At 48.1% G+C, this 24817-nt stretch overlaps 2 long non-coding RNA genes, 3 pseudogenes and 2 gene segments (V, D, J or C); 5 read left to right on the forward strand and 2 right to left on the reverse strand.

Annotated features, from left to right (window-relative positions):
• The first annotated feature begins 1631 nt into the window (after window positions 1-1631).
• LOC145523683 (T cell receptor beta variable 6-4-like) lies at window positions 1632-4873 on the forward strand. The segment is given in 3 exon segments: window positions 1632-1767; window positions 1853-2189; window positions 4124-4873. Coding segments are annotated over 3 exon segments (402 nt in total).
• Window positions 4874-5560: 687 nt separating this feature from the next.
• Window positions 5561-8069, reverse strand: LOC145523694 (uncharacterized). Its single transcript, XR_014066852.1, has 3 exons — window positions 7758-8069; window positions 7588-7676; window positions 5561-7069 (listed from the first exon to the last, which is right to left on the reverse strand). It is a non-coding gene; the product is annotated as an uncharacterized LOC145523694 (long non-coding RNA).
• Window positions 6076-6822, forward strand: LOC145523677 (T cell receptor beta variable 6-9-like). The segment is given in 2 exon segments: window positions 6076-6208; window positions 6294-6822. Coding segments are annotated over 2 exon segments (552 nt in total).
• A 1168-nt stretch (window positions 8070-9237) lies between the features above and the next one.
• Window positions 9238-14094, reverse strand: LOC145523691 (uncharacterized). The gene is made up of 4 exons (XR_014066849.1): window positions 13826-14094; window positions 12826-13101; window positions 10331-10500; window positions 9238-10222 (listed from the first exon to the last, which is right to left on the reverse strand). It is a non-coding gene; the product is annotated as an uncharacterized LOC145523691 (long non-coding RNA).
• Window positions 10848-11438, forward strand: LOC145523687 (holocytochrome c-type synthase pseudogene; annotated as a pseudogene). The gene has a single exon (XR_014066845.1). The product of XR_014066845.1 is annotated as a holocytochrome c-type synthase pseudogene (transcript).
• A 279-nt stretch (window positions 14095-14373) lies between the features above and the next one.
• Window positions 14374-15153, forward strand: LOC145522504 (T cell receptor beta variable 6-9 pseudogene; annotated as a pseudogene). The gene is made up of 3 exons (XR_014066006.1): window positions 14374-14393; window positions 14476-14639; window positions 14726-15153. The product of XR_014066006.1 is annotated as a T cell receptor beta variable 6-9 pseudogene (transcript).
• A 1134-nt stretch (window positions 15154-16287) lies between these two features.
• LOC145523688 (T cell receptor beta variable 9-like) lies at window positions 16288-16766 on the forward strand (annotated as a pseudogene).
• Window positions 16767-24817: the final 8051 nt, after the last annotated feature.

A 24817-nucleotide genomic window follows, 5' to 3' on the forward strand; every position in this document is an offset into this window, starting at 1 on the left:
TAAGTGCTCCTGGAAAGTGTTATAATTAACAAAGTGCTTGAAACCATGTGAGACACCATTTCCGTGTGAGGGACAATCCTTGCTGGGGATTGATGGTTTGATAAAATGACCATCAAAGGTCTCACCAGCTGGGACAGGCTGTTTCTGTAAAATTTATTTACTCAATTTCATAGATATTTTTTTCTATGAACCCTTTTTCTAAAATCATTTGATAATGACTTTTTGTTAATATTCTGTGAGGAACAACATAGCAAGGCTTCAGATTCACACACTGGGTCCTGGGCTGGCCAGACCACCAGCAGTGGTTATTTCAGTCAATGATAATCCCGTGTTGGGAGAAGCGTTCCTATGACTTGATCCCAAGGATTCAGGCCACAGGCCTTGAGCCGGAAAGACCCCTTTCTTCTGGCCTGGCCTGGATATGATCCCCCTCTACTGTGTCCTTCTGTCTCCTGGACCAGAGAAGTTCTGAGCACTTATATGGAGCCACTTGTGGGCTTGCCAGGCCCAGATTCGAGGCTAGTTGTTGTGGTTATGACTTGAGTTTCCTTCATTGTTTCTCACTTTACTTTCAGTTCTTTCTGTCCCAGGACCCAAGAGTGCTTAGTCACCCAGACATTAGACATGTGGTCATGCTAAAGAGAAATCGACCATCAGGAGGTCACGGAAGTTCTAAAACCATGTAACCAGGATCTGGTACATAGTTTGCAGGGTCAATGGTTCAAAGACTATTGAGAATTTGAAGATCCCACAGCAGAGCATTGCTCTAAGTACAGGGTCCTTTTCAGTGAGGGATTTGTGCAACAGGATACAGTCTAGGGCTCTAGGATATCAATTTATTAACGGCAGCCATGCTTCACAAGGAAGTATTCCCATGGAGTGGATGTCTCATATAAAGTCAGAGCATTTTACATCTATCTTGGAGTCTGGCACCTCACCCCGAATCCCTCTCATATATAAGGTTTCTTTGTTCGAAAATGTAATCTGCGTTGAGCAACCAGCTTCTGGCCACAAGGAAGTTCCGCCATAGGGCTGCGGGGGTTCTACTTGCTGCTTCCCCTCCCTGCGCCCTCAGACTCGGGAAGCACATGCTTTGCCGAACATGCAGGCGCTGTACCTGCATTTGGCAGCTGTCCTGTCTGTTAGTGAACTGAGAAGAAACAGAGCCAAACGATTTCTCAAATAGTGATGAGTCTGCCCTGCAGTTAAGGAACCAGACACCAAAGAATCTTCTTGTAGGTGAGAGGACGGGAGCAGGACTGTGGTCAATTGAGCAAAGTAGAAACAACACTTGAGGGAGTATTTGGGATGCATCGGTCATAAAGGGCAGTTGGATGCCCTAAGAATTTCCTCTGAGATTCAAAACTACAGAAATATGTAGACAAATAAGTTAATATACAAATTAAGGAATTACTTCTGGAGTAAAATATGCATAAAGGTGCAAACTACTCTAAGGAGAGGTTACAACACTTTGTAAGAATTACGTCTGTTCAGACCATGTCCAAGCAATCTGTCCAAGCCATCTCCCTGTTCTAAGCTACTGATTTAGGATCAACTTTGATTTGAGCTTCTGGGGGAAGGGGCGTGGCCCACTGAGTGAGAGGTTGGCTCTGGGGCCTGGCAGGGACAGTGACATCTCAGAAGGACTCCCTGGAGAGCCCCTCTCCCCTCTCACCCACACTCAGACCAGAGGGCCCTCCGCCTGCCCCACCCCCGCCATGAGCCCCTGCCTCCTGTGCTGTGTGGTCTTCTGTCTTCTGCAGGCAGGTGAGTCCTGGGGTCAGGGTGCCCTTTGGGGTGCCAGCACCAACCCTGTCCGTGTCACTGCAGCCTGAGTCCTCCTTCTCCACAGGGGCGGTCCATGCTGGTGTCACTCAGGACCCCAGATTCCAGGTCGTGTGGACAGGACAGAACGCGTCACTGAAATGTACTCAGGATCTGGATCATGACTATATGTACTGGTACCGACAAGACCTGGGACACGGGCTGAGGCTGATTCATTATTCATCTTTCACTGACACCACTTACAAAGGAGATGTGCCCAATGGCTACAGCATCTCCAGACCAAGCACAGAGAACTTCCCTCTCACGCTGGAGTCCGCCAACCGCTCCCAGACATCTGTGTACTTCTGCGCCAGCAGTTATGCCACAGCGCTGCATGGCCACCTCCTCTCTGTGCAAAAAGACAGGTGAGACCCTGCAGCCTGGAAGCCAGAGATCCTCTTGCAGGTTCCTAGCACTAGGAGTCTCAGGGTTTTGCAGGTCACATACCTGCAGTTTGACCCTGGGTGTGTGGACTAGGTTAGTCCAATCCTCACTCCAGGGACTCTGAGACATGTGTCCGCCATCCATCTCTGTCTTTTCTCTGCATCCTCCCTGTGAACCAAGAAGATGCTTCTCCAGCTCTGACTCCTAGTCATTGCCTGAGCCTGAGCCTGCAGGTGGGAAGGTTGCTGGTAAATTAGATAAAAACAGATCCCCTTGTCTCACTTCAATCCTTTCCCTCTGGAAGGTTCTCCCCAGCTGGCTCTCAGGTGGTCTCCGCTCTTGCCCACCTTTCTTGGGTGTGTAGGACATTCCTCTCCTCAGCTCCCTGGCCCTCTCTACCACACCCATGCTGCTCCTTCCTCATCTGGGTCATGTCCCTTTCCAAGTCACAGAAAGGCTTTTAAAGTGGCCTCTCCATGTGGTCTTCTTTGAGCAAGCTCTCTGGAGTCACCAAAGAGAAATCAGCTTCAGTTAATTATCAATTATCTGAAACTCACGTGAGTCCATCTGAGGGAGACACTGGCTTTGTGTATTCATCCTCCCGCCCTGACTTCCTCAGCATCTCACCTAACCTCGGCCAGGTTGGCAGCACCTCCCATCAAAAGCTTCTCACAGTCAAAATGTATCCTCCATCGCCATAAGTGCAGAAATATATGAGTTCGTATATATAAAACTTCTTTATAAAATGTATTAACTAGAATTTGGTAATGCTCAATTTATATAGGAAATCTGGAAATACATGCATCTGATTAATCAGAGGTAGGTAAGGAATACAGGTTTCTAGGCAGATTCACGTGGGATCCTCAGAGTGTTTATTTTATGGTCATGTATTTCCATCTTAGCTAACTACCATCATTGGAGTGGTGCAGCAATTCTTTCCTTCTTAGTAAAAACATTGGATCATTGAGTCTTCAACTTTGAGATGCTAAGAGTAGATTTGAAGATCAACCCTAATTCAGCCCATATGGGAAGGCAGTAAAACAGTAGAATGTGTGTGTGTGTGTGTGTGTGTGTGTGTGAGTGTGTATTCAGGTTGTGGGGTTTTTGTACCCTTGCTTTATACAGAGGCTGCAAATCCATGAGACTGTGAACCACTAGCAACTAGGAGGCACTGTGGGCCCATATAACCAGGGTGTGCTGGGAGGGGTTGAGAGTCTCCCAGGAGAGGGCAGCTTTAGGGAACCTTAACTACAAACCTGCATCAGGGAACAGGTTTGAGTTCCCTGAGTGATCCTGGTGCACATGGAGCCAGCACAGACTCCGCAGCGCCAGGGAAGTAGGGACGTGCCTGGAGCTTCAGGTTGTACTCAGGGGTGCCCTGCATGGGAAGTGGAGGGTGAGGGTCTGGTGGCTGCTGAGTGCTTGGTGATGAGTGTCAGGAAGAAGTAGAGACAGGAGAAAAAGTCATACTGTGGACATATGGGGACATGGGACGAGTGCACACTTCATACCCACCCTTTGCTGAAGGGCTGTGCAGGACAGAGAAGGGCATAGGGGAGCCAGCCCTGGGTCCGCCCAGGGGTCCAGTGGACAAGGGCAGCCTGCAGAGACACAGAGCAGTGACATCATAGGCAAATGCTCAAATCAGGGAAGCAGGAGGGTAAGCACTTTACACCACTCACCCCAGGAGACCCGCCCCCAGCCAGCAGCAGTCTTGGGTTCCTGATGCTGCCATGGGCTCCAGGCTTCTCTGCTGTGTGACTCTCTGTCTCCTGGGAGCAGGTGGGTCCTGAAAACTGTGCAGGAGCTTCTGAGGTGTCTTTGCCCCCCTGAGATACAAGCTTGGGGATGAGGGCTCTAGCAGGAGGCTTCCCCCTGCTCTGCCCTCAGCTTCCTTCTGTCTCCTCCCCAACAGACCTGGTGGATTCTGAAGTCACCCAGCCCCCAAATACCTGATCAAATCAAGGAAACAGCAAGTGACGCTGAGATGTTCCCCTGAATCTGGACACTGCTCTGTGTACTGGTACCAACAGACCCTGGTCCAGGGCCCCCAGTTCCTCAATCAATATTACAACCAGGAAGTGATACAAAAGGGAAACATATCAGATCGATTCTCAAGAAAACAGTTCAGTGACTTTCGCTCTGAGCTGAACTTGAGCTCCTTGGAGCTGATGGACTCAGCCGTGTATCTCTGTGCCAGCAGCCAAGACACAGCCCTGCATGATCAGGTGCCTCTGGGACATAAACACTCCTGCCCCAGCTCAGGAAGTGGTGGTGAGCGTGTTGACTGCCTGCCTGTCAGGCCCAGGACCAGCAGAGTGGACAATCTTCCCCAGGTATTCATTTCTTGATATGTTTTAATGCTCACAAAGATCATCCAAGGTAAGTATTATTTTAACTGTTTAGACATCTGAGTGAACATGGATTGCCCAGATCTCATACTTCATAATTGTTATAGCAAGGATTCTGACTCAAGTCTGTTCTCAACACCTGTGGTCCCTTGCCCCATATGGAACTGTCTCCCTACAGAACAAATTAGATATGCATGTGGGTTATGTGTAACAAGATAGAATTTGGGGCTGTATGATATGAATTCTTATTCAACGGATGGCAGCCCTGCTTCACAAGGGAGGAATGTCTCAAATAAAAACAGCATTTTTCACTACCCTGGAGTCTGCAACTCTCTCCATGTCCCCCCTATGTCTGCATTCCTTTGTGCCAATACATCATCCTGTGCTGGGCACCCAGCTTCTCTCCACCCTGAAAGGTGGGTCACAGGCCTGAGGGGGCTCTGCTTGCCACCCCCCCAATATGGGAAGTAGGGCTCCTGTCAACATGAAGGAGCTGTACCGGTGTTTGGCTGGTGGACCGTCTCTTAGTGAATTGATAAGAAGAGATACAAATAATTCCTAATTGTTGATGAGCCTGCCATAAGGTTGGGATCAGATACCTGGAGAAACATGGTAGGTGGAGGGACATTCTCAGGACTGCAGTAAATTAAAGTGAAAATGGACCTTGAAGTCCTATTGGGACACATGAGTCATAAGGTGCAGTAGGAAGCCAGAAGGATTTCCCCAAGACTTAAAAGTCCAGAAATATGCAGATAAATAAAAGTAACACATGTGTTAATGAAAAATTATCTCTGGACTAGAACATACAAAAATTTCATCAGTTTTATAGAAAGGTTACATCAACTTGTAAGGCTTGTGTCTGTTGACCTGGATGGGTATCCCTGTTATGAACTGTTCACTCAGGTTTGATAGCTTATTTTGAACAGTGTCGGATTCATGATCTCCGAAGAAGATATAGCTTTGGGACCAGGGATCAGTCTTGATCATTCAAGAGCTTTTGTGTAGCCGAGTTTTACTAAAGTATAAAAAGGGACAAGGAAGGCTTCTGACATAGACATCAGAAGGGGGAAGAGAGTGCCCCCACTTGCTAGTCTTATCAAGATCTTATATACTTTTATCAGACCTACTCACAACATACACCTTAAATTAACAAGATTAGAACTGACAATAGAAATGTCTTACCAAACCCACTTCCACAATATACATCTCAAGATAACAAGATTAGTCAGAAGGTTATTGTTAACGACAAATATGTTCTCGAGCAAGATACATTCCTATATTGCTATAAACAAAGCAATGTAGAAAGAATGTTTGTCCTTTTCTCTTTGAGAGCCCCAGACCCCTTTGACCTTCTCTAGGGCTCTGGAGCCCTTTATCCTCCTCGGGGATCCTTGACTTCTTATCAGTGTGTCCAGGAATTGACTGTCTCAGGTTCATCTTTGATTTGAGCCTCTGGGGGAAGGGGTGTGGCCCCCTGAGTGACAGGTTGGCTCTGGGGCCTGGCAGGGACAGTGACATCTCTGAAGGACTCCCTGGAGAGACCCTCTCCCCTCTCATCCACACTCACACCAGAGGGCACTCCGCCTGCCCCGCCCCCGCCATGAGCCCCTGCCTCCTGGGCTGTGTGGTCTTCTGTCTCCTGCAGGCAGGTGAGTCCTGGGGGCAGGGTGCCCTTTGGGGTGCCAGCACCAAGCCTGTCGGTGTGACGGCAGCCTGAGTCCTCCTTCTCCACAGGGGCGGTCCATGCTGGTGTCACTCAGGACCCCAGATTCCAGGTCGTGAGGACAGGACAGAGCGGGACACTGAAATGTACTCAGGATCTGAGCTTTAGCTATGTGTACTGGTACCGGCAAGACCTGGGACACGGGCTGAGGCTGACCCATTACTCAGTTATCCCTCCCGCCACACAGAAAGGAAACGTGCCCGATGGGTACAGCGTCTCCCGACCAAGCACAGAGAACTTCCCTCTCACGCTGGAGTCTGCCAGCCACTCCCAGACATCTGTGTACTTCTGTGCCAGCGGTTACTCCACGGCGCTGCACAGCCACGTCCTCTCTGTGCAAAAAGAGAAGGGACACCCTACACCTGGAAGTAGGCGAGCCCCTTGCAGGCTTCTCACACCCGGAACCTTGAAGCCCAGGGCCACATGCCTCCTGAGTTTGCGGTCTCATATCATATCCAGCTACATCTACGTTAAATATAGTGGACGGTTAGTTTTTTCATTTCAAGTTTTATAACTTTAAAATAAACGGGTTAATATGTATAATCTCTGTATATAAACCCATTACCTAGAATTTAGTAATACTTCATTTATATAGAAAATCTAGAAATATGTGGATCTGACTATCAGAGGGATCTACGGAATGCAGTGTCCCAGGCTGTATTCACCTGAGCTCATCAGAGTGTCTGGACTGAAGGTCGTTGTGAGTCCTCCTTAGCACACGACTGTCAGTGCGATTATTTTCTTCTTACTGGAAATGTTGGTTCCTACAGTCTTTCACCTCCAGAGGCTAAGAGGGAATTTGAAGATGAATCTTAAATCAGCCAGGTTGGAAAGACAGTAGAACAAGTGTGTGTTGTGTATGTGTGTGTATGTTCAGGGTGTGGGGTATTTATATTCTTGCTTTAGACAGAAGGCAGGGATCCAAGAGACCCTTGGCCACTAGGAGGCACTGTGGGCTCATGGTAAGCAGGATGTGCTGGGAGGGGTTGAGAGTCACCTTGCAGAGGGCAGCTTAGGGGAACCTTGGCTACATGCCTGCATCAGAAAGCAGGTTTCAGTTCCCTGAGTGGTCCAGACACATGGACCCAGCACAGACTCCTCACTGCCCAGGGGAGTGGGGACATGCCTGCAGCCTCAGGATGTACCCAAGGGGTAGTCTCCTGGAGCAGCATGGGGAGTGGAGGGTGAGGGGATTAGTGTGGCTGGTTAGGGCTGGGTTATGAGTGTCAGGCAGAGACAGGAAGAGAAGAAAAACCATGTTATGGGCATATGGGGACATGGGGACAGTGCTCACGTCACACCCACCCTTTACTGAGGGGCTGTGCAGGACAGGGAAGGGCACAGAGGAGCCCACCATGGGTCCTGCCAAGGGGTCCATTGGATCAGGAAACAGCCTGCAGAGACACAGAGCAGTGACGTCATAGGTAAATGCTCCAATCAGGGAAGCAGGAGGGTCAGCAATTTACACCACTCACCCCAGGAGCCCCGCCCCCAGCCAGCAGTGGTCTGGGGCTCCTGATGCTGCCATGGACACCAGGCTCCACTGCTGTGTGACTCTCTGTCTCCTGGGAGCAGGTGAGTCCTGGACACAGTGTGGGAGCTTCTGAGATGCCTTTGCTTTTGCCATCCCCCAAATGCAAGACTGCCGATGAGGGCTGAAGCAGGAAATTTCCTCAGTCGTCTCCCCTCAACTTCCTTCTGTCTCCTCCCTAGCAGGCCTGGTGGATTCTGAAGTCACCCAGACCCCAAAATTCCTGATCAAATCAAGAAAACAGTGAGTGACACTGAGATGTTCCCCTGATTCTGGACACCGCTTTGTGTACTGGTACCAACAGGCCGTGGGCCAGGGCCCCCAGTTCCTCGTTCAATATTATGATGGGGAAGTGAATGAAAAAGGAAACATAGCTGATCAATTCTCAGGACAACAGTTCAGTGACGCTCGCTGTGAGCTGCGCTTGAGCTCCTTGGAGCTGATGGACTCAGCCCTGTAACTCTGTGCCAGCAGCCAAGACACAGCCCTGCATAATCAGGGGCCTCTGGGATAAAAACACTCCTGCCCCAGCTCAGGAAGTGGTGCCCAGTGTGTCAGCTGTAAGCCTGCCAAGCCCAGTCTCTGATAGAGCGATAGACGTTCCCAGACATTCACTTCTTGATATGTTTTAATACTCACTAAGGTCATCAAGATAAGCATTATTTTACCTGTTTGTATATCTGAGGATCGTGAATTGCCCAGATCTCATACTTCATAAGTGTTACAGGTAGCATTCCGGCTCAAGTCTGTTCGCTACACCTGTGGTCCCTTTATTCATGGAACTGTCCCCATACAGAACAAGTGACATATACGTGTTGGGTTATGTGTAAGAAGATACAGTGTGGGGCTGTATGATATAAATTGTTACTCAGTGAATGGCAGCTGCGCATCACAAGGAGGTATTCGCATGGAAAGAATTTCTCAAATAAAAAAAGAGCCTTTTTCAATTACCCTGGAGTCTACCAACTCTTGCCAAGTCCCTCCTACGTCTGTATTCCCTTGTGACAATATGTTATTTGGCATGGTGGGCAACCAGCTTCTCTCTACCCAGAAAGGTGGGTCACAGGCCTGAGGGCGCTCTGCTTGCTCCCTCCCCTGCACCGACAGGGGAAGCAGGGCCTTCTGTGAACATGAAGGAGCTGTACCTGCGTTTAGCCGGTGGACCGTCTATCAGTGAATTGATTAGAAATAGGCCAAACAATTCCTCAAATGTTGATGAGCCTGCAATGAAATTAGGAACAGATACCTGGAAAAACATGGGAGGTGAAGGGACAATCTCAGGACTGTGGACAGTTATGCAGAAATGGAACCTTGAAGTCCTACAGGGACATGTGAGTCATAAAGTCAACAGGCAACCAGAAGGATTTCCACAAGATTTAAAACTACAGAAATATGCAGAGAAACAAAAGTAATACATGTATTAATGAAGAATTATCTCTGAACTAGAACACACACAGAATTTAATTAGTTTTAGAGAAAGTTTACATCTACTTGTGAGACTTATGTCCATTGATCTGGATGGAGCTCCCTGTTACAAACTCTTCACTTAAGTTCATTTCTGATTTGAGCCTCTGGGGGAAGGGGCGTGGCCCCTGAGTGAAAGGTTGGCTCTGGGGCCTGGCAGGGACAGTGACATCTCAGAAGGACTCCCTGGAGAGCCCCTCTCCCCTCTCATCCACACTCAGACCAGAGGGCCCTCCGCCTGCCCCGCCCCCGCCATGAGCCCCTGCCTCCTGTGCTGTGTGGTCTTCTGTCTCCTGCAGGCAGGTGAGTCCTGAGGGCAGGGTGCCCTTCAGGGTGCCAGCACCAAGCCTGTCCATGTGACTGCAGCCTGAATCCTCCTTCTCCACAGGGGCGGTCCATGCTGGTGTCACTCAGGACCCCAGATTCCAGGTCGTGAGGACAGGACAGAGCGCGACACTGAAATGTACTCAGGATCTGAACCATGATTATATGTACTGGTACCGGCAAGACCTGGGACAGGGGCTGAGGCTGATCCATTACTCAGATGGCCCTTCCACCAAAGAGAAAGAAGATGTGCCCGAGGGCTACAGTGTCTCCAGATCAAACAAAGAGGACTTCCCTCTTACACTGGAGTCCGCCAACCGCTCCCAGACATCTGTGTACTTCTGTGCCAGCAGTTACTCCACGACGCTACATGGCCACCTCCTCTCTGTGCAAAAAGGCAAGGGGCCCCGTGCAGGCTCCTAGCACCGGGAGCCTCAGGGCTTTGCGAGCCATGTGCCTGCAGTGTGACCCTGAGTGTATGGAGGAGGCTGGCCCGAACCTCACTCCCGGGCCTCGGGCCATGTGTCCTCCATCGGTCTCTGTCTTTTCTCTGCATCCTCCTTGTGAACCAGGAAGATGCTTCCTCAGCTCCTACTCCTAGTCATCACAGGAGCCTGAGATCTAGGAGGGAAGGTTGTTGGTAAAGTAGATACATCTAGACACTCTTGTCTCAAGGCCGGTAGCTCATTTCTGTCTTTCTGGAAGGTTCTCCCCCAGCCTGGCTCTCACCTGGTCTAGGCTCGTGCTCACCTTCCCCAGGTGACCAGGACGTTCCTTTCCCCATCTCCCTGCATCAGCTCCCTGGCCCTCTCTACCACAGCCACACTGCTCCTCCCTCATCTGGGTCAGGTCCATTCCCATGTCACCGGGAGGCTTTTCAAGTGGCCACTCCATGGGCTCTGTTTTGAGCAAGATGTATGGAGTCATGAAAAAGGAACAAACTTTAGTTAATCACCTAATCACCCCAAAACTCATGTGAGTCCATCGGAAGGAGGACAGATTGCCTTTGTGTGTCCTCGAAACACATCCCCTGCCCCTCAACATCCTTAGCATCTGACCTAACCTAGGCCAGGTTGGCACCAGCTGGCTCCCTCATCAAAGTCTTCTCAAAGTCAAAATATATCCTGCATTGCCCCCATTATATTAAGATGTTATAAGTGCAGAAATAAATAAGTTCATATTTGTAGAACTTCTTTATGAAAAGTATTATCCAGAATTTGATCATGCTTAATTTAAATACTACCCACTATCTACTGTGAGAGAGGAATTGTCTATTCCCAGGGCAGATTCAGATAAAAAGTGCGTTTATCCCTCTGAACAGATGTTCTGGAATGTGATGTTAATGAAAGGGTGAAAATGGAAGGATGAGGATATTAGTCAGAAAGACATGTATAATATCATTAGGATTCACCACCAGAATAACGAGCAAGCTTGGAAAGAGATTTTGAAATGGGAAGCCCTTCACACTGCCAAGTGTCCTTCTGGTCCATCCCTGGTCCGGTTTGGAGGCAAAGCGAAAGAGTATTCGCCATGGGCAAGAATTCGCTCCTGGATGGGGTACGAGCTGCCTTTCGACAGGCATGACTGGATCAACAACTGTTGCGGGACGAAAGTGAGATACATCATTGACTACTACGACGGTGGTGAGGTCAACCAAGACTACCAGTTCACCATCCTGGACGTGCGGCCCGCTTTGGATTCGCTCTCGGCCGAATGGGACCGGATGAAGGTGGCCTGGTGGCGCTGGACTTCCTAACCACCGCTTTGTCAGAGATGAGAAAATAGAAACGATTTTTTTTTTCAGAGAAGTACATTAAACTATTTTCCCCAAACTGAATTGCGCTCCTGAGGTAACAGGGATGGATGTCCAGGAGGGTCGTCCTACCTTCCATGTTACTTAGCAAAGGATACGCAGCACGTGCTCTTCTGAGTTCCGTTTGTACCTTGCAATTGATGGCACATCATTTTAAATTCGGAGAAGGCAATGGCACCCCACTCCAGTACTCTTGCCTGGAAAATCCCATGGACAGAGGAACCTGGTAGGCTGCAGTCCATGGGGTCGCTAAGAGTCGGACACGACGGAGCGACTTAGCAGTGATTTAAATACAAAATCTGGAAATATATGCATCTGATTAATCAGAAGTAGTTATGGAATCCATGTTTGTAGGCAGATTCACTTGAGATCCTCAGGGTATTTATTTGATGATCATATATTTCCATCTTAGCTAACTACTTTCATTCTAGTGGTACTGCAATTATTTCTTTCTTAGTAAAAAGTTTGGATCATACAGTCTTCTGCCTGCAGAGGCTGAGTGGATTTGAAGATCAACCCTAATCAGCCGGGTGAGGAAGGTAGTAGAACAGGTGTGTGGTGTGTGTGTGTGTGTGTGTTCAGGTTGTTCGAATTTTGTACCCTTGCTTTAAACAGATAGGAGTTCCCTCATGGCTCAGATGAGAAAGCATCTGCCTCCAGAGTGGGAGACTTGGGTTTAATCCCTGGATTGGGAAGATCCTCTGGTGAAGGAAATGGCAACCCACTCCAGTACTCTTGCCTGGATAATCCCATGGACAAAGGAGCCAGGTATGCTACAGCTCATGTGGTTGCAAAGAGTAGGACAAGACTGAGCAACTAAACTTTCTTTCTTTCTTATAAACAAATGCTGCAAATCCATGAGACCCTTGACTTTTGCCACTTGGAGGCACTGTTGCATAATAAGCATGGTGTGCTGGGAGGGTATGAGAGTCACCCTAGGGAGGGCAGCTTAAGAGAACCTTGTCTATAGCATGCCTGCATCAGGGAGTAGGTCTGAGTGCCCTGAGTGGTCCAGGGACACATGGAGCCCGCACAGACGCCTCACTGTGCAGGGAAATGGGGATGTGCCTGAAACCACGGGATGAACATAGGGGGTTGTATCCTGCCTCAGCATGGGAGGTGGAGGTGAAGGGCTTGGGGTGGCTGGTGAAGTCTGGGTGATGAGTGTCAGGTAGGGTCAAGCAGAGGAGAACAAGGCATGTTGTGTGCACATGGGACAAGGGGATAAATCTCGCCTCACATCCAGTCTTGCTGAGGGGCTGTCAGGACAGGGAAAGGCATAGAGGAGCCAGCCCTGGGTATTGGCAAGGGGTCCAGTGGACAAGGGCAGCCTGATAGACACAGAGCAGTGATGTCATAGGCAAATGCCCCTATCAGGGAAGCAGGAGGGTCAACATTTTACACTACTCACCCCAGGAGCCCCGCCCCCAGCCAGCAGCAGTCCTCAGGTCCTGATACTGCCATGGGTTCCAGGCTCCTCTGCTGTGTGACTCTCTGCCTCCTGGGAGTAGGTGAGTCCTGGACACAGTGTGGGAGCTTCTGAGATGCCTTTGCTTTTGCCATCCCCAAGACGCAAGACTGCCGGTGAGGGCTGCAGCAGGAGGCCTCCCCTGTTCGCTCCTCTCAACTTCCTTGTCTCTTCCCAACAGGCCTGGTGGATTCTGGAGTCACCCAGATCCCAAAATTCCTGACCAAATCAAGAAAACAGCAAGTGACACTGAGATGTTCCCCTGAATCAGGACACCGCTCTGTGTACTGGTACCAACAGGCCGTGGGCCAGGGTCCCCAGTTCCTCATTCAGTATTATAATGAGAGAGAGTATCAAAAAGGAAACATGTCAGATCGATTCTCAGGAAAACAGTTCAGTGACTCTCGCTCTGAGCTGAACTTGACTTCCTTGGAGCTGAAAGACTCAGCCGTGTATCTCTGTGCCAGCAGCCAAGACACAGCCCTGCATGATCAGGTGCCTCTGGGACAAAAACACTCCTGCCCCAGCTCAGGAAGTGGTGGTGAGCGTGTCGGCTGCCAGACTGCCAACCCCAGTCTCTGGTAGAGTGATAGACTTTCCCAGACATTCATTTCTTGATATGTATTAATGCTCAAAGATCATGCAAAATAAGGATTGTTTTAACTATATATCTGAGGGGACGTGAATTGCCCAGATTGCATACTTCATAACTGTTACAGCTAGGATTGCAGCTCAAGTTTGTTCTCAACACCTGTGTCTCCTTTCCTCATGGAACTGTCTCCATACAGAACAAATTACATATATGTGTTGGGTTATGTGTAACTAGATACAGTTTGAGGCTCTGTGATATGAATTGTTACTCAATGAATGGAAGCCACGCATCACAAGGAGGTATGCCCATGAAAAGAATGTCTCAAATAAAAAAAGAGCATTTTTCACTTACCCTGGTGTGTGCCACGTCTCACCATGTCCCTCCTAAGTCTGCATTCATTCCTTTGTGCCCATACGTCAACGTGTGCTGGGCAACCAGCTTCTCTCCACCCAGAAAGGTGGGTCACAGCCCTGATGGCACTATGCCCGCTCCCTTCCCTCCTACACAAGAAACACGGGCTCCTGTGAACATGAAGGGGCTGTACCTGCATTTGGCCGGTGGAGCATCTGTTAGTAGGTTGATAAGAACAGATCCAAACAATTCCTCAAATGTTGATGAGCCTGCAATGAAATTGGGAGCAGATACCTGGAGAAACAAGGGAGGTGGAGGGACACTCTCAGAACTGCGTCTATTAAAGCAGAAATGGACCTTGAAATCCTATTGGGACACATATCATAAAGGAGAGCAGGAAGCTAGGGGGAAGTTCCCAAGATGCAGAGCTATAGAAATATGTAGACAAATTAAAGCAATATGCATGTTTACGAAGTATTATCTCCAGAATAAAGTATAGATAAAATTGCACACTCTTTACAGAAGGGTTGCAACAAATTATAAAGCTCATGTCCATTGTGGTGGACAGGTCTCCCTGTTGTGAACTGTTGACTTAGGTCCATTTCTGATTTGAGCCTCTGGGGGAAGAGGCGTGGCCCCCTGAGTGACAGGTTGGCTCTGGGGCCTGGCGGGGACAGTGACAGCTCAGAAGGAATCCCTGGAGAGCCCCTCTCCCCTCTCATCCACACTCAGAGTAGAGGGCCCTCCGCCTGCCCTGCCACCGCTACGAGCCCCTGCCTCCTGGGCTGTGTGGTCTTCTGTCTCCTGCAGGCAGGTGAGTCCTGGAGGGCAGGGTGCCCTTCGGGGTGCCAGCACCAAACCTGTCCGTGTGACTGCAGCATCCTTCCTCCTTCTCCACAGGGGTGGTCCATGCTGGTGTCACTCAGGACCCCAGATTCCAGGTCGTGAGGACAGGACAGAGCGCGACACTGAAATGTGCTCAGGCTCTGGGTCATGACCGCATGTACTGGTACCGGCAAGACCTGGGACACGGGCTGAGGCTGCTCCATTACTCAGCTGGTGCTCGTGCCACGGAGAAGGGAGACGTGCCCGAAGGGTACAGCGTCTACAGATCAAACACAGAGAACTTCCCTCCCACGCTGGAGTCTGCCAACCGCTCCCAGACATCTGTGTACTTCTGTGCCAGCAGTTACTTCACTGTGCCACACAGCCACCTCCTGTCTGTGCAAAAAGAGAAGGGAGGCCCTGCAGCCTGGAAATTGGGGAGCCCCTTGCATGCTTCTCACACTCGGAACCTTGGAGCCCAGGGCTACATGACTGCAGTGTGACACTGAGTGTGCAGTCTCATATCACACCCAGCTACATCTACATTAAATATAGTGGACAGTTGCTTCTTTATTTCAAAGTTTTATAACTTTAGAACTAAATGGGTTAATATATATAATCTTTGTATATAAATCTATTTCCTACAATTTAGTAGTACTTAATTTATATATAAAATCTAGAAATATGTGGATCTGATTAATCAGAGGGATCTATGGAATGCAGTGTCCCAGGCTGTATTCACCTGAGCTCATCAGAGTGTCTGGACTGAAGGTCTGTGTGATTCCTCCTTAGCACACTACTGTCAGTGCAGTTATTTTCTTCTTAATGGAAATGTTGGTCCCTACAGTGTTTCACCTCCAGAGGCTAAGAAGGAATTTGAAGATGAATCTTAAGTCAGCCAGGTTGGGAAGACAGTAGAACAAGTGTGTGTTGTGTTTGTGTGTGTGTGTTCAGGGTGTGGGGTATTTACATTCTTGCTTTAGACAGAAGGCACAGATCCATGAGACTGTGGACCACTGGACACTAGGAGGCACTGTGGGCCCACGGTGAGCAGGGGGTCCTGGGAGGGATTGAGACTCATCCTGTGGAGGGCAGATTTAAGCAACCTTGGCTACATGCCTGCACCAGAAAGCAGGTTTGAGTTCCCTGAGTTCCTGAGCTTCCAGGACACATGGAATCAGTAGAGACTCCTCACTGCCCAAAAAAGTGGGGAAGTGCCTGGACCCTCAGGATGTGCCCAGGAGATGGTCTCCTGGAGCTGCAAGGGGAGTGGAGGTGAAGGGGTTGGGGTAGGTGGTGAGGGGTGGGTGATTGTCAGCTGATTGCCTGGTGATTGCCAGCCAGGTGAGTGCCTGGCTGAGTGTCAGGCAGGGGCAGGCAGAGGACAACAAGGCATGTTGTGGGCATATGGGGACAAGGGAATGGTGCACCCTTCACACCCACCCCTTGGTCAGGGACTGTGAAGGGCAGGGAATGGCACAGAGGGCTTGCCTTTGGTCCTGGCAAGGAGTACATTGGACACAGCAGCCTGCAGTGACCTCATAGGCAAATGCTCCAATCAGGGAAACAGGAGGGTGAGCACTTTACACCACTCACTCCAGGAGCCCCTCCCCAGCTAGCAGCAGTCTTGGGTTCCTGATGCTGCCATGGGCTCCAGACTCCTCTGCTGTGTGACTCTCTGCCTCCTGGGAGCATGTGAGTCCTGGACACAGCGCAGGAGCTTCTGAGAAGACTTTGCCTCCCTGAGATAGAAGCCTGGTGATGAGGGCTGCAGCAGGAGGCTTCTGCTATGCTCTGCCCTCAGCTTCCTTCTGTCTCTTCCCCAACAGGACTGGTGGGTTTTCAAGTCACCCAGACTCCCAAATACCTGATCAAATCAGGAAAGCCGCAAGTGACGCTGAGATGTTCCCCTGAATCTGGACACCTCTCCGTGTACTGGTACCAACAGGCCCTGAGCCAGCGCCCCCAGTTCCTCGTTCAGTATTGTAGCCGGGAAGTGAGGGGAGAAGCACATCTTCCGGATTGATTCTAAGGAAAACAGTTTAGTGACTCTCGCTCTAGGCTGAGCTTGATCTCCTTGGAGCTGACGGACTCTGCCGTATATTTCTGTGCCTGAGCCAAGACACAGCCCTGTACAATCAGGTGCCTCTGGGACAAAAACACTCCTCCCCAGCTCAGGAAGTTGATGTGAGGGTATAGACTGCCAGGCAGCCAGGCCCAAGTCCTGGTAGAGCAGACAGCATTTCTCATACATTCATTTATTGATATGTTTTAATGTGTGCAAAGATCATGCAAGATAAATGTAATGTTTTAACTCTTTACACATCTGGCTTGCCCAGATCCCATACTTCATAACTATCAGAGCAAGGAATCAGACTCAAATCTGTCCTTGTCACTGTGGTTCTCGCCCCCATTGAATAATTCTCCCATAGAACAAATATATATACACATATATATATATTCATAAATATATATATATACTTGTTCTAAGGGTTATATAGATGTGTGTGTATACATATATATATATTTGTTCTATGAGATATATATATATATATATATATATATAAATCATTTAAAGGAGTTGACTCACATAGTTGTTAATAGTGATGAGTCTAAGTTCTACAAGCTGGGCTCATGGTGTTAGAGACATAAGGAGAAGTGATGTTTAAGTTCAAAGGCCATTAGGCAGGAAGAAGTGACGGTCTAGTCAAGGCCATCAGCTCGATAATTCCTCCCTACCTAGGAGAAGTTTAGGGTTTTTGTTCTGTTCATATTTTCATCTGATTGGATGAAACCCAGTACATTATGGAAGTTCATCTACCTTACTAATAAAGATGTTCATCTAATCTAATTTTAAAATCTATTGATAACTTTTCACATATTTATCTCTCACCAAGACATTCTCAGAGGGACATTTAGAACAATGTTTAACTAAATACCTCTGGCCTAGTCAAGGTGACACATTAAATTAGTCATCAGAACATCTTCCAGGCTTGATTAAGAATTTAGTAAGCTTGAAATTCCTGGCACATAACAGGACTCTGGATTTCTAGATTCACTTTGCTAATCTCTGACAGCCTCTTCCACCGTTTCTTAGGTGCAAAGATAGAGATGGACAGGTTTTGCCTTCAGCTGAGGCCTTTAGAAATCACAGGAATGAAAATATTTCTGCCTGATGATTTAGTACATGAAATTAGCCAGATCATGTGACATACATCCCTCCTCAGGCATGTTAAAGTCAACTTTATTGATGCATGGATTGTAGTTGACTCTTGAACAATGTGGTGTTGAGGAGCACTGAGTAACCCCCAACCCTGCAGTTAGAGATTTGCGTATAGCTTCACATTCGACAATCTGTATTTGAGGTTCTATATCTGCAGATTCAACCAGCCATGGATCGTGTAGTACTGTAGTATGTATTTATTAAAAAGTAGATCCACACAGTTCAAATCTGTCCTGTTCAAAGGTCAGCTGTAGATGTAATAAACATAACACATTATATAATTGATTGGTTAACAGTTTTGATCAATATATACATTATGTGCCCATGTAATATCCACCCCACTAGGATAGTGAACATTTCCATCACCAGAAAGTTTCTTCATATCACTTTCCTATGCCTCTCTCCATCCTTCATCATAAACAATATGACATCTGTTGCTATAGCTTTGCTTTGCTCAGTCATATTTATAGTGAATATTTAATTTCTCTACCTATGAAAACACCAGGCTTCCCAGGTGGCACTGATGGTAAAGAACCCACTTGCAGTGCAGGAGACAAAAGAGACACGGGTTCCATCCCTGGGTCAGGAAGATGCCCTGGAGAAGGGCATGGCAACCCACTCCATATTCTTGCCTGGAGAATCCACATGGACAGAGGAGCCCGGCAAGCTACAGTCCAGGGGATCACAATGAATCTGACATGACTAAGGTGACTTGGCATGCATGCATGTACCTATTAAAGCAATTCCTCTTTAGAGCACAGCTAAATATGTAAGACAGTTAAGTGTTCCTGGAAAGTGTTATGGTAAAAGAAGTGCTTGAAACAAAAAGAACTTCATATCCTCCTGTGGGAGAATCCTATCTCGAGATGGATGGTTTGATAGAACGACAATCACAATGTCTTACCCCTCGGTACAAGACGTTTTTGTAAACTTATGTATTCACTTTCATATATTTTTTTCTCATGAACCCATTCTTTGAAGTCATTTTTAATGATATCTTGACAAGAAGTCCTCATCTTTTTGTCAAAATTGTTGAGATCCCATGAGACACACACATAGCGAGGTTTTACGTTCACTCAGCATGTGCCCCATTGGCCAGAGCACGGGCAGTAGAATTTTGGTTCTGTAATCAGGAGAAGAGTACTATTTGCTTCAAGCCTAAATATCCAAGCACAGGCTTTGAGCTGGAACTCTCCACTTTCTCTTCTGGCCTGGCACAGGTACAGGTCTCCTGTGTGGGGTGTTCTTCCATCTCTTGGACCAGAGATGTCCCAAGCAGAGATGTGGAACCACTCATGGGCTTGCCCGGCTCCAGTTCAAGACTTGCTGTTGTGGTTACAACATGAGGTTCCTTCTTGCTTCTGGCTTGAGATTCTGCATCTTTGACTCTCAGGTCATAGGAAAGGTTAGTCACCCAAACCCAAGACATGTGGCCATCCTCAGTGGGAACCAGCACATCAGGAGGTCAGGGCAGTCATGCACTCAAAAAAGCTACAAGATTTGCAGGGTCCACAGTTTGACTATTGTTGAGAATTTCTTGTAGGTGGAAGGAAATGCACAGCACTGTGGTCAATTATATAACATAGATACAAACACGTGAGGAGTACTTGTGATGCGTGAGTGATAAAGGGCAGTGTGAAGCCACAAGGGTTCTTTTCATGAGTTTCAAAACTACAGAAATACGTTGTTGTTCAGTTGCAAAGTCCTGTCCAACTCTTTGCGACCCCATGGACTTCAGCATGCCAAGCTTTGCAGCCCTTTACTATCTCCCTTAGCTTCCTCAAACTCATGTCCATCGATTCAGTGATGCCATCCAACAATCTCATCCCCTGTCATCCACTTCTCCTCCTGCCTTCAATCTTTCCCAGCATCAGGGTCTTTTCCAGTGAATCAGTTCTTCGCATCAGGTGGCCAAAGTATTGGAGCTTCAGTTTCAGCAACAGTCCTTCCAATGAATATTCAGGACTGATTTCCTTTAGGATGGACTCGTTGGATCTCCTTGCAGTCCAAGGGATTCTCAAGAGTCTTCTCCAATACCACAGTTCAAAAGCATCAATTCTTCAGCACTCAGCCTTCTTTATGGTCCAACACTCACATTCATACATGACTACCAGAAAAACCATGGTTTTGACTAGACAGACATTTGTTGGCAAAGTAATGTCTCTGCTTTTTAACATGCTGTCTAGGTTGGTCATAGGTTTTCTTCCAAGAAGCAAGTGTCTTTTAATTTTGTTGGTTACAGTCACCATCCCCAGTGACTTTGGAACCCAGAAAAATAAAGTCACTCACTGTTTTCACTGTTTCCCCATCTATTTGCCATGAAGTGATGGGACCGGGTGTCATGATCTTACTTTTCTGAATGTTGAGTTTTAACCCAACTTTTCCACTCTCCTCTTTCACTTTCATCAAGAGACTCTTTAGTTCTTCTTCACTTTCTGCCACAAGGGTGGTGTCATCTGCATATCTGAGGTTATTGATATTTCTCCTGGCAAACTTGATTCCAGCTTGTGCTTCCTCCAGCCCAGCGTTTCTCATGATGTACTCTGCATATAATTTAAATAAGCAGGGTGACAATATACAGCCTTGACATACTCCTTTTCCTATTTGAAATCAGTCTGTTGTTCCATGTCCAGTTCTAACTGTTGCTTCCTGACCTGCATACAGGTTTCTTAAGAGGCAGTTCTGGAGGTCCTGTATTCCAATCTCTTTCAGAATTTTCCACAGTTTATTGTAATCCACACAGTCAAAGGCTTTGGCATAGTCAATTAAGCAGAAATAGATTTTTTTTTGGAACTCTCTTGATTTTTTAATGATTCAGTGGATGTTGGCAATTTGATCTCTGATTCTTCTTCCTTTTCTAAAATCAGCTTGAACATCTGGAAGTTCATGGTGTACATATTGCTGAGGCCTGGCTTAGAGAATTTTGAGCATTACTTACCTAGCGTGTGAGATAAGTCTAATTGCGTGGTAGTTTGATCATTCTTTGCCATTGCCTCTCTTTGGGACTGGAATGAAAACTGACCTTATCCAGTCCTGTGGCCACTGCTGAGTTTTCCCAATTTGCTGACATATTTAGTGCAGCACTCTCACAACATCATCTTTTAGGATTTGAAATAGCTCAACTGGAATTCCATCACTTCCACTAGGTTTGTTTGTAGTGATGCTTCCTAAGGCCCACCTGACTTCACATTCCTGGATGTCTGGCTCTAGGTGAGTGTGAGTGATCACACCGTCTTGATTATTGGGGTCGTGCAGATCTTTTTTGTACAGTTCTTCTGTGTATTCTTGTCACCTCTTCTTAGTATCTTCTGCTTCTGTTAGGTCCATACCATTTCTGTCCTTTATTCAGCCCATCTTTGCATGCAATGTGAAGCATCTTTCAATTTCATGGTTGCAGTCATCATCTGCAGTGATGTTGGAGCCCAAGAAAATAAAGTCTGTCACTATTTCCATTGTTTTTCCATCTGTTTGCCAAGAAGTGATGGGTCTGGATGCCATGATCTTAGTTTTTTGAATATTGAGTTTTAAGCCAGCTTTTTCACTCTCCTTTTTCACCTGCATCAAGAGGCTCTTTAGTTTCTCTTTGCTTTCTGCCATTAGGGTGGTGTCGTCTGCATATGTGAGGTTACTGACATTTCTTCCAGCAATCTTGATTCCGGTTTGAGCTTTATGCAGCCCGACATTTCACATGATCTTCTCTGCATATAAGTTAAATAACAGGTGACAATGTACCACCTTGATGTAGTCCTTTCCCAATTTTGAGCCAGTTTGTTATTGTATAGAAGCATGTAGATAAATCAACATACATAGTAATGAAGAATTATCTCTGGAATATAGCACACTTAAAGTTGTAAACTGTTTACAGAAAGGATACAACCACTCATAAGGTTCATGTCCATTGAGCCGGATGGTTTATTTCTGTTGTGAACTGTTGACTTAGGTTCATTTCTGATTTGAGGCTCTGGGGGAAGGGGCGTGGCCCCTGAGTGAGAGGTTGGCTCTGGGGCCTGGCAGGGACAGTGACAGCTCAGAAGGACTCCCTGGAGAGACCCTCTCCCCTCTCATCCACACTCAGACCAGAGGGCCCTCAGCCTGCCCCACCCAGCCATGAGCCCCTGCCTCCTGGGCTGTGTGGTCTTCTATCTCCTGCAGGCAGGTGAGTCCTGGAGGGCAGGGTGCCCTTCGGGGTGCCAGCACCAAACCTGTCCCTGTGACTGTAACATCAGTCCTCCTTCTCCACAGGGGCGGTCCATGCTGGTGTCACTCAGGACCCCAGATTCCAGGTCGTGAGGACAGGACAGAACGCGACACTGAAATGTACTCAGGATCTGGGTCATGACTCTATGTACTGGTACCGACATGACCTGGGACTCGGGCTGAGGCTGCTCCATTACTCAACTATTGCTCCCTCCTTGCAGAAGGGAGACATTCCTGAGGGCTACAGCGTCTCCAGACCAAACAAAGAGAACTTCCCTCTCACGCTGGAGTTCGCCAACCGCTCCCAGACATCTGTGTACTTCTGTGCCAGCAGTTACTCCACGGCGCTCCACGGCCATGTCCTCTCTGTGCAAAAAGGCAGATGAGGGCTCTACCACCTGGAACTTGGGGAGCCCCTTGCAGGCTCCCAGCACCTGGAGACTCGGAGCCCACAGACACACACTGGCAGTGTATCCAGCAGTTTTTGAACTTGGCTGGCACAGCCCTGACAACAGGGCCTCTTGGACATCTGTACACTCTCACTCTCTGTCTTTACAGTGCAGCTGCCGCGTGAGTCTAAAGGTGCTACACAGGTCTGACTCCTAGTCATCAGTCTGAGCATGAGGCCTCTAGGAGGGAAGGTTGTTGGGAAATCAGATACATCTAGACCCTCTTGTCTCTCCCCGGGCACCACATGCCTGTCCATATAGAAGGCTTTCCCCCAGGCTGGCCCTTGCGTGGTCTCTGCTCTTGTCCAACTTCCCCAAATGTGGGGCCTTTCCTCTCCAACCTTCCATGCCCTCATTCCCACCCTTCTCTACTTCAGCCTTGCTGCTCCTCCCCCAACTGGGTCATGTGCTTGCTCATCACCCAGGGAACCTTATAATGATCTCTAAGTGGTCATGTTTGGTAGGTTTTCTGGTGTCCTCAAAGAGAATGCAACCTCAGTTAATTATTAATCATCCTAAATTCCTTGGTATTCCATCACGAGAAGGAGAGACAGGCTGTGTGTGTGTGTATTCTCCACCACTGCCTCTCTTTAGCATCTAAATAGCCTAGACCCTGATGCTGGGAAAGACTGAAAACAAGAGAAGGGGGTGGCCGAGAAAGAGGTAGTAAGATAGCGTCACTGGCTGAATAGACATGAATTTGAGCAAAATCCAGCTCCCATGTCATCTAAGAGACTTTGCAGGACAGAGCAGGTTTCCTGGATCAGCTGACGTGGAATGAGAGGTCAGATTCCTGGGAACCAGCAGCGGCAATGACGTCAGAGCAGTGACGTCACTGCCTCACCTCCAATCAGAGGAAGGAGGTCCAGAACCTCAGCTCTCAGAGAAGCAGAGCTCTGAGCAAGGAGACGCCTGCCCAGCTCTGCCCCTCCTGCCATGGTCTGCAGCCCTGTCTGCTGTGTGGCTCTTTGTCTCCTGGCAGCAGGTGGGTCTTTGGCACAGGAGAGAATCCGTGTTCTAAGCCTGACTTTGCCTGAAACCAGGGCACCGTCGAGCTCTCTCCCGCGTTCTTTCTCAGCCCTAGTCTTCTTCCCAACAGGACCTGTGGATTCTGGAGTCACCCAAACCCGAAGATACCTGATTAAACAATAGGACAGCGAGTGACCCTGAGATGCTCCCCTTTTTCGGGACACGTCTCCGTGTACTGGTACCAATAGGTCCTGGCCCAGGGCCCCCAGTTCCTCGTTCAGTATCATGGCCAGGAAGTGAGGGGAGAAGCACACCTTCCGGATCGATTCTCAGGAAAACAGTTCAGTGACTCTCGCTCTGAGCTGAGCTTGAGCTCCTTGGAGCTGACGGACTCCGCCGTGTATCTCTGTGCCAGCAACCGAGACACAGCCCTGTATGATCAGGTGCTTCTGGGACAAAAACACTCCTATCCCAGCTAAGGAAGTGGCTGTGCAGGTGACTCCCTCCATGCCAGGCCTGGATAGACCCGATAGGCTCTCCCAGACATTCTTCCTCTGCTGTGTTTTAATGCTCCCAAAGATCGTAGTAGGCAAGTATTATTTTACCTATTTATACATCTGAGGGGAACTGACTTGCCCACATCTTATATTTCATTACTTTCAGAGCAAGGTATTTGATTCAACTTGTCCTCATCACTTGTGGTCTTTGCCCCCATAAAACTGTCCCCCACAAAGAATAAATAATACACACACACATACATACATACATACATATAGACATACATGTTTTAAAGCAATTGGCTCACATAGTTGTTAAGGCTGGTAAGTCCAAAAACTGCAAGCTGGTCTGGTGCTACTGGAGACTGAGGGGGAGTTGATGTTTAACTTCAAAAGCAGAACTAATGGTCCAGTGTGAAGTCCATAGGCTGACAATTATTCCTCACTTGGGGGAGGATCAGTGTTTTCGTCTATTCATCTCTTCACCTGGCGTCATTAAGCGCATCTATATTATGGAGGGTCATCTGCTTTACGTATTAAAATGTTAATCTAATCTATTATTAAAATATACCTATTCACATTTTAAGATTTCCAAAAATACCCCTCTTAGGAGCACCCAGAAAAATACAGCTAAATATCCATGGCAGAGGCAAGTTGACAGTCAGTCGGGTCTGACTCTTTGCGACCCCTTGGATTGAAGCACGCCAGGCCTTCCTGTCCACCACCAACTCCTGGAGCTTACCCAAACTCATATCCATTGAGATGGTGACACCATCCAACGATCTCATCCTCTGTCGTCAAGTTCTCGTCCTGCCTTCAATCCTGCCCAGCA

Source organism: Giraffa tippelskirchi, chromosome 10 (genome assembly GCF_054371585.1).
Source record: "Giraffa tippelskirchi isolate mGirTip1 chromosome 10, T2T-mGirTip1v1.2.pri, whole genome shotgun sequence".
Classification (NCBI taxonomy): Eukaryota; Metazoa; Chordata; class Mammalia; order Artiodactyla; family Giraffidae; genus Giraffa; species Giraffa tippelskirchi.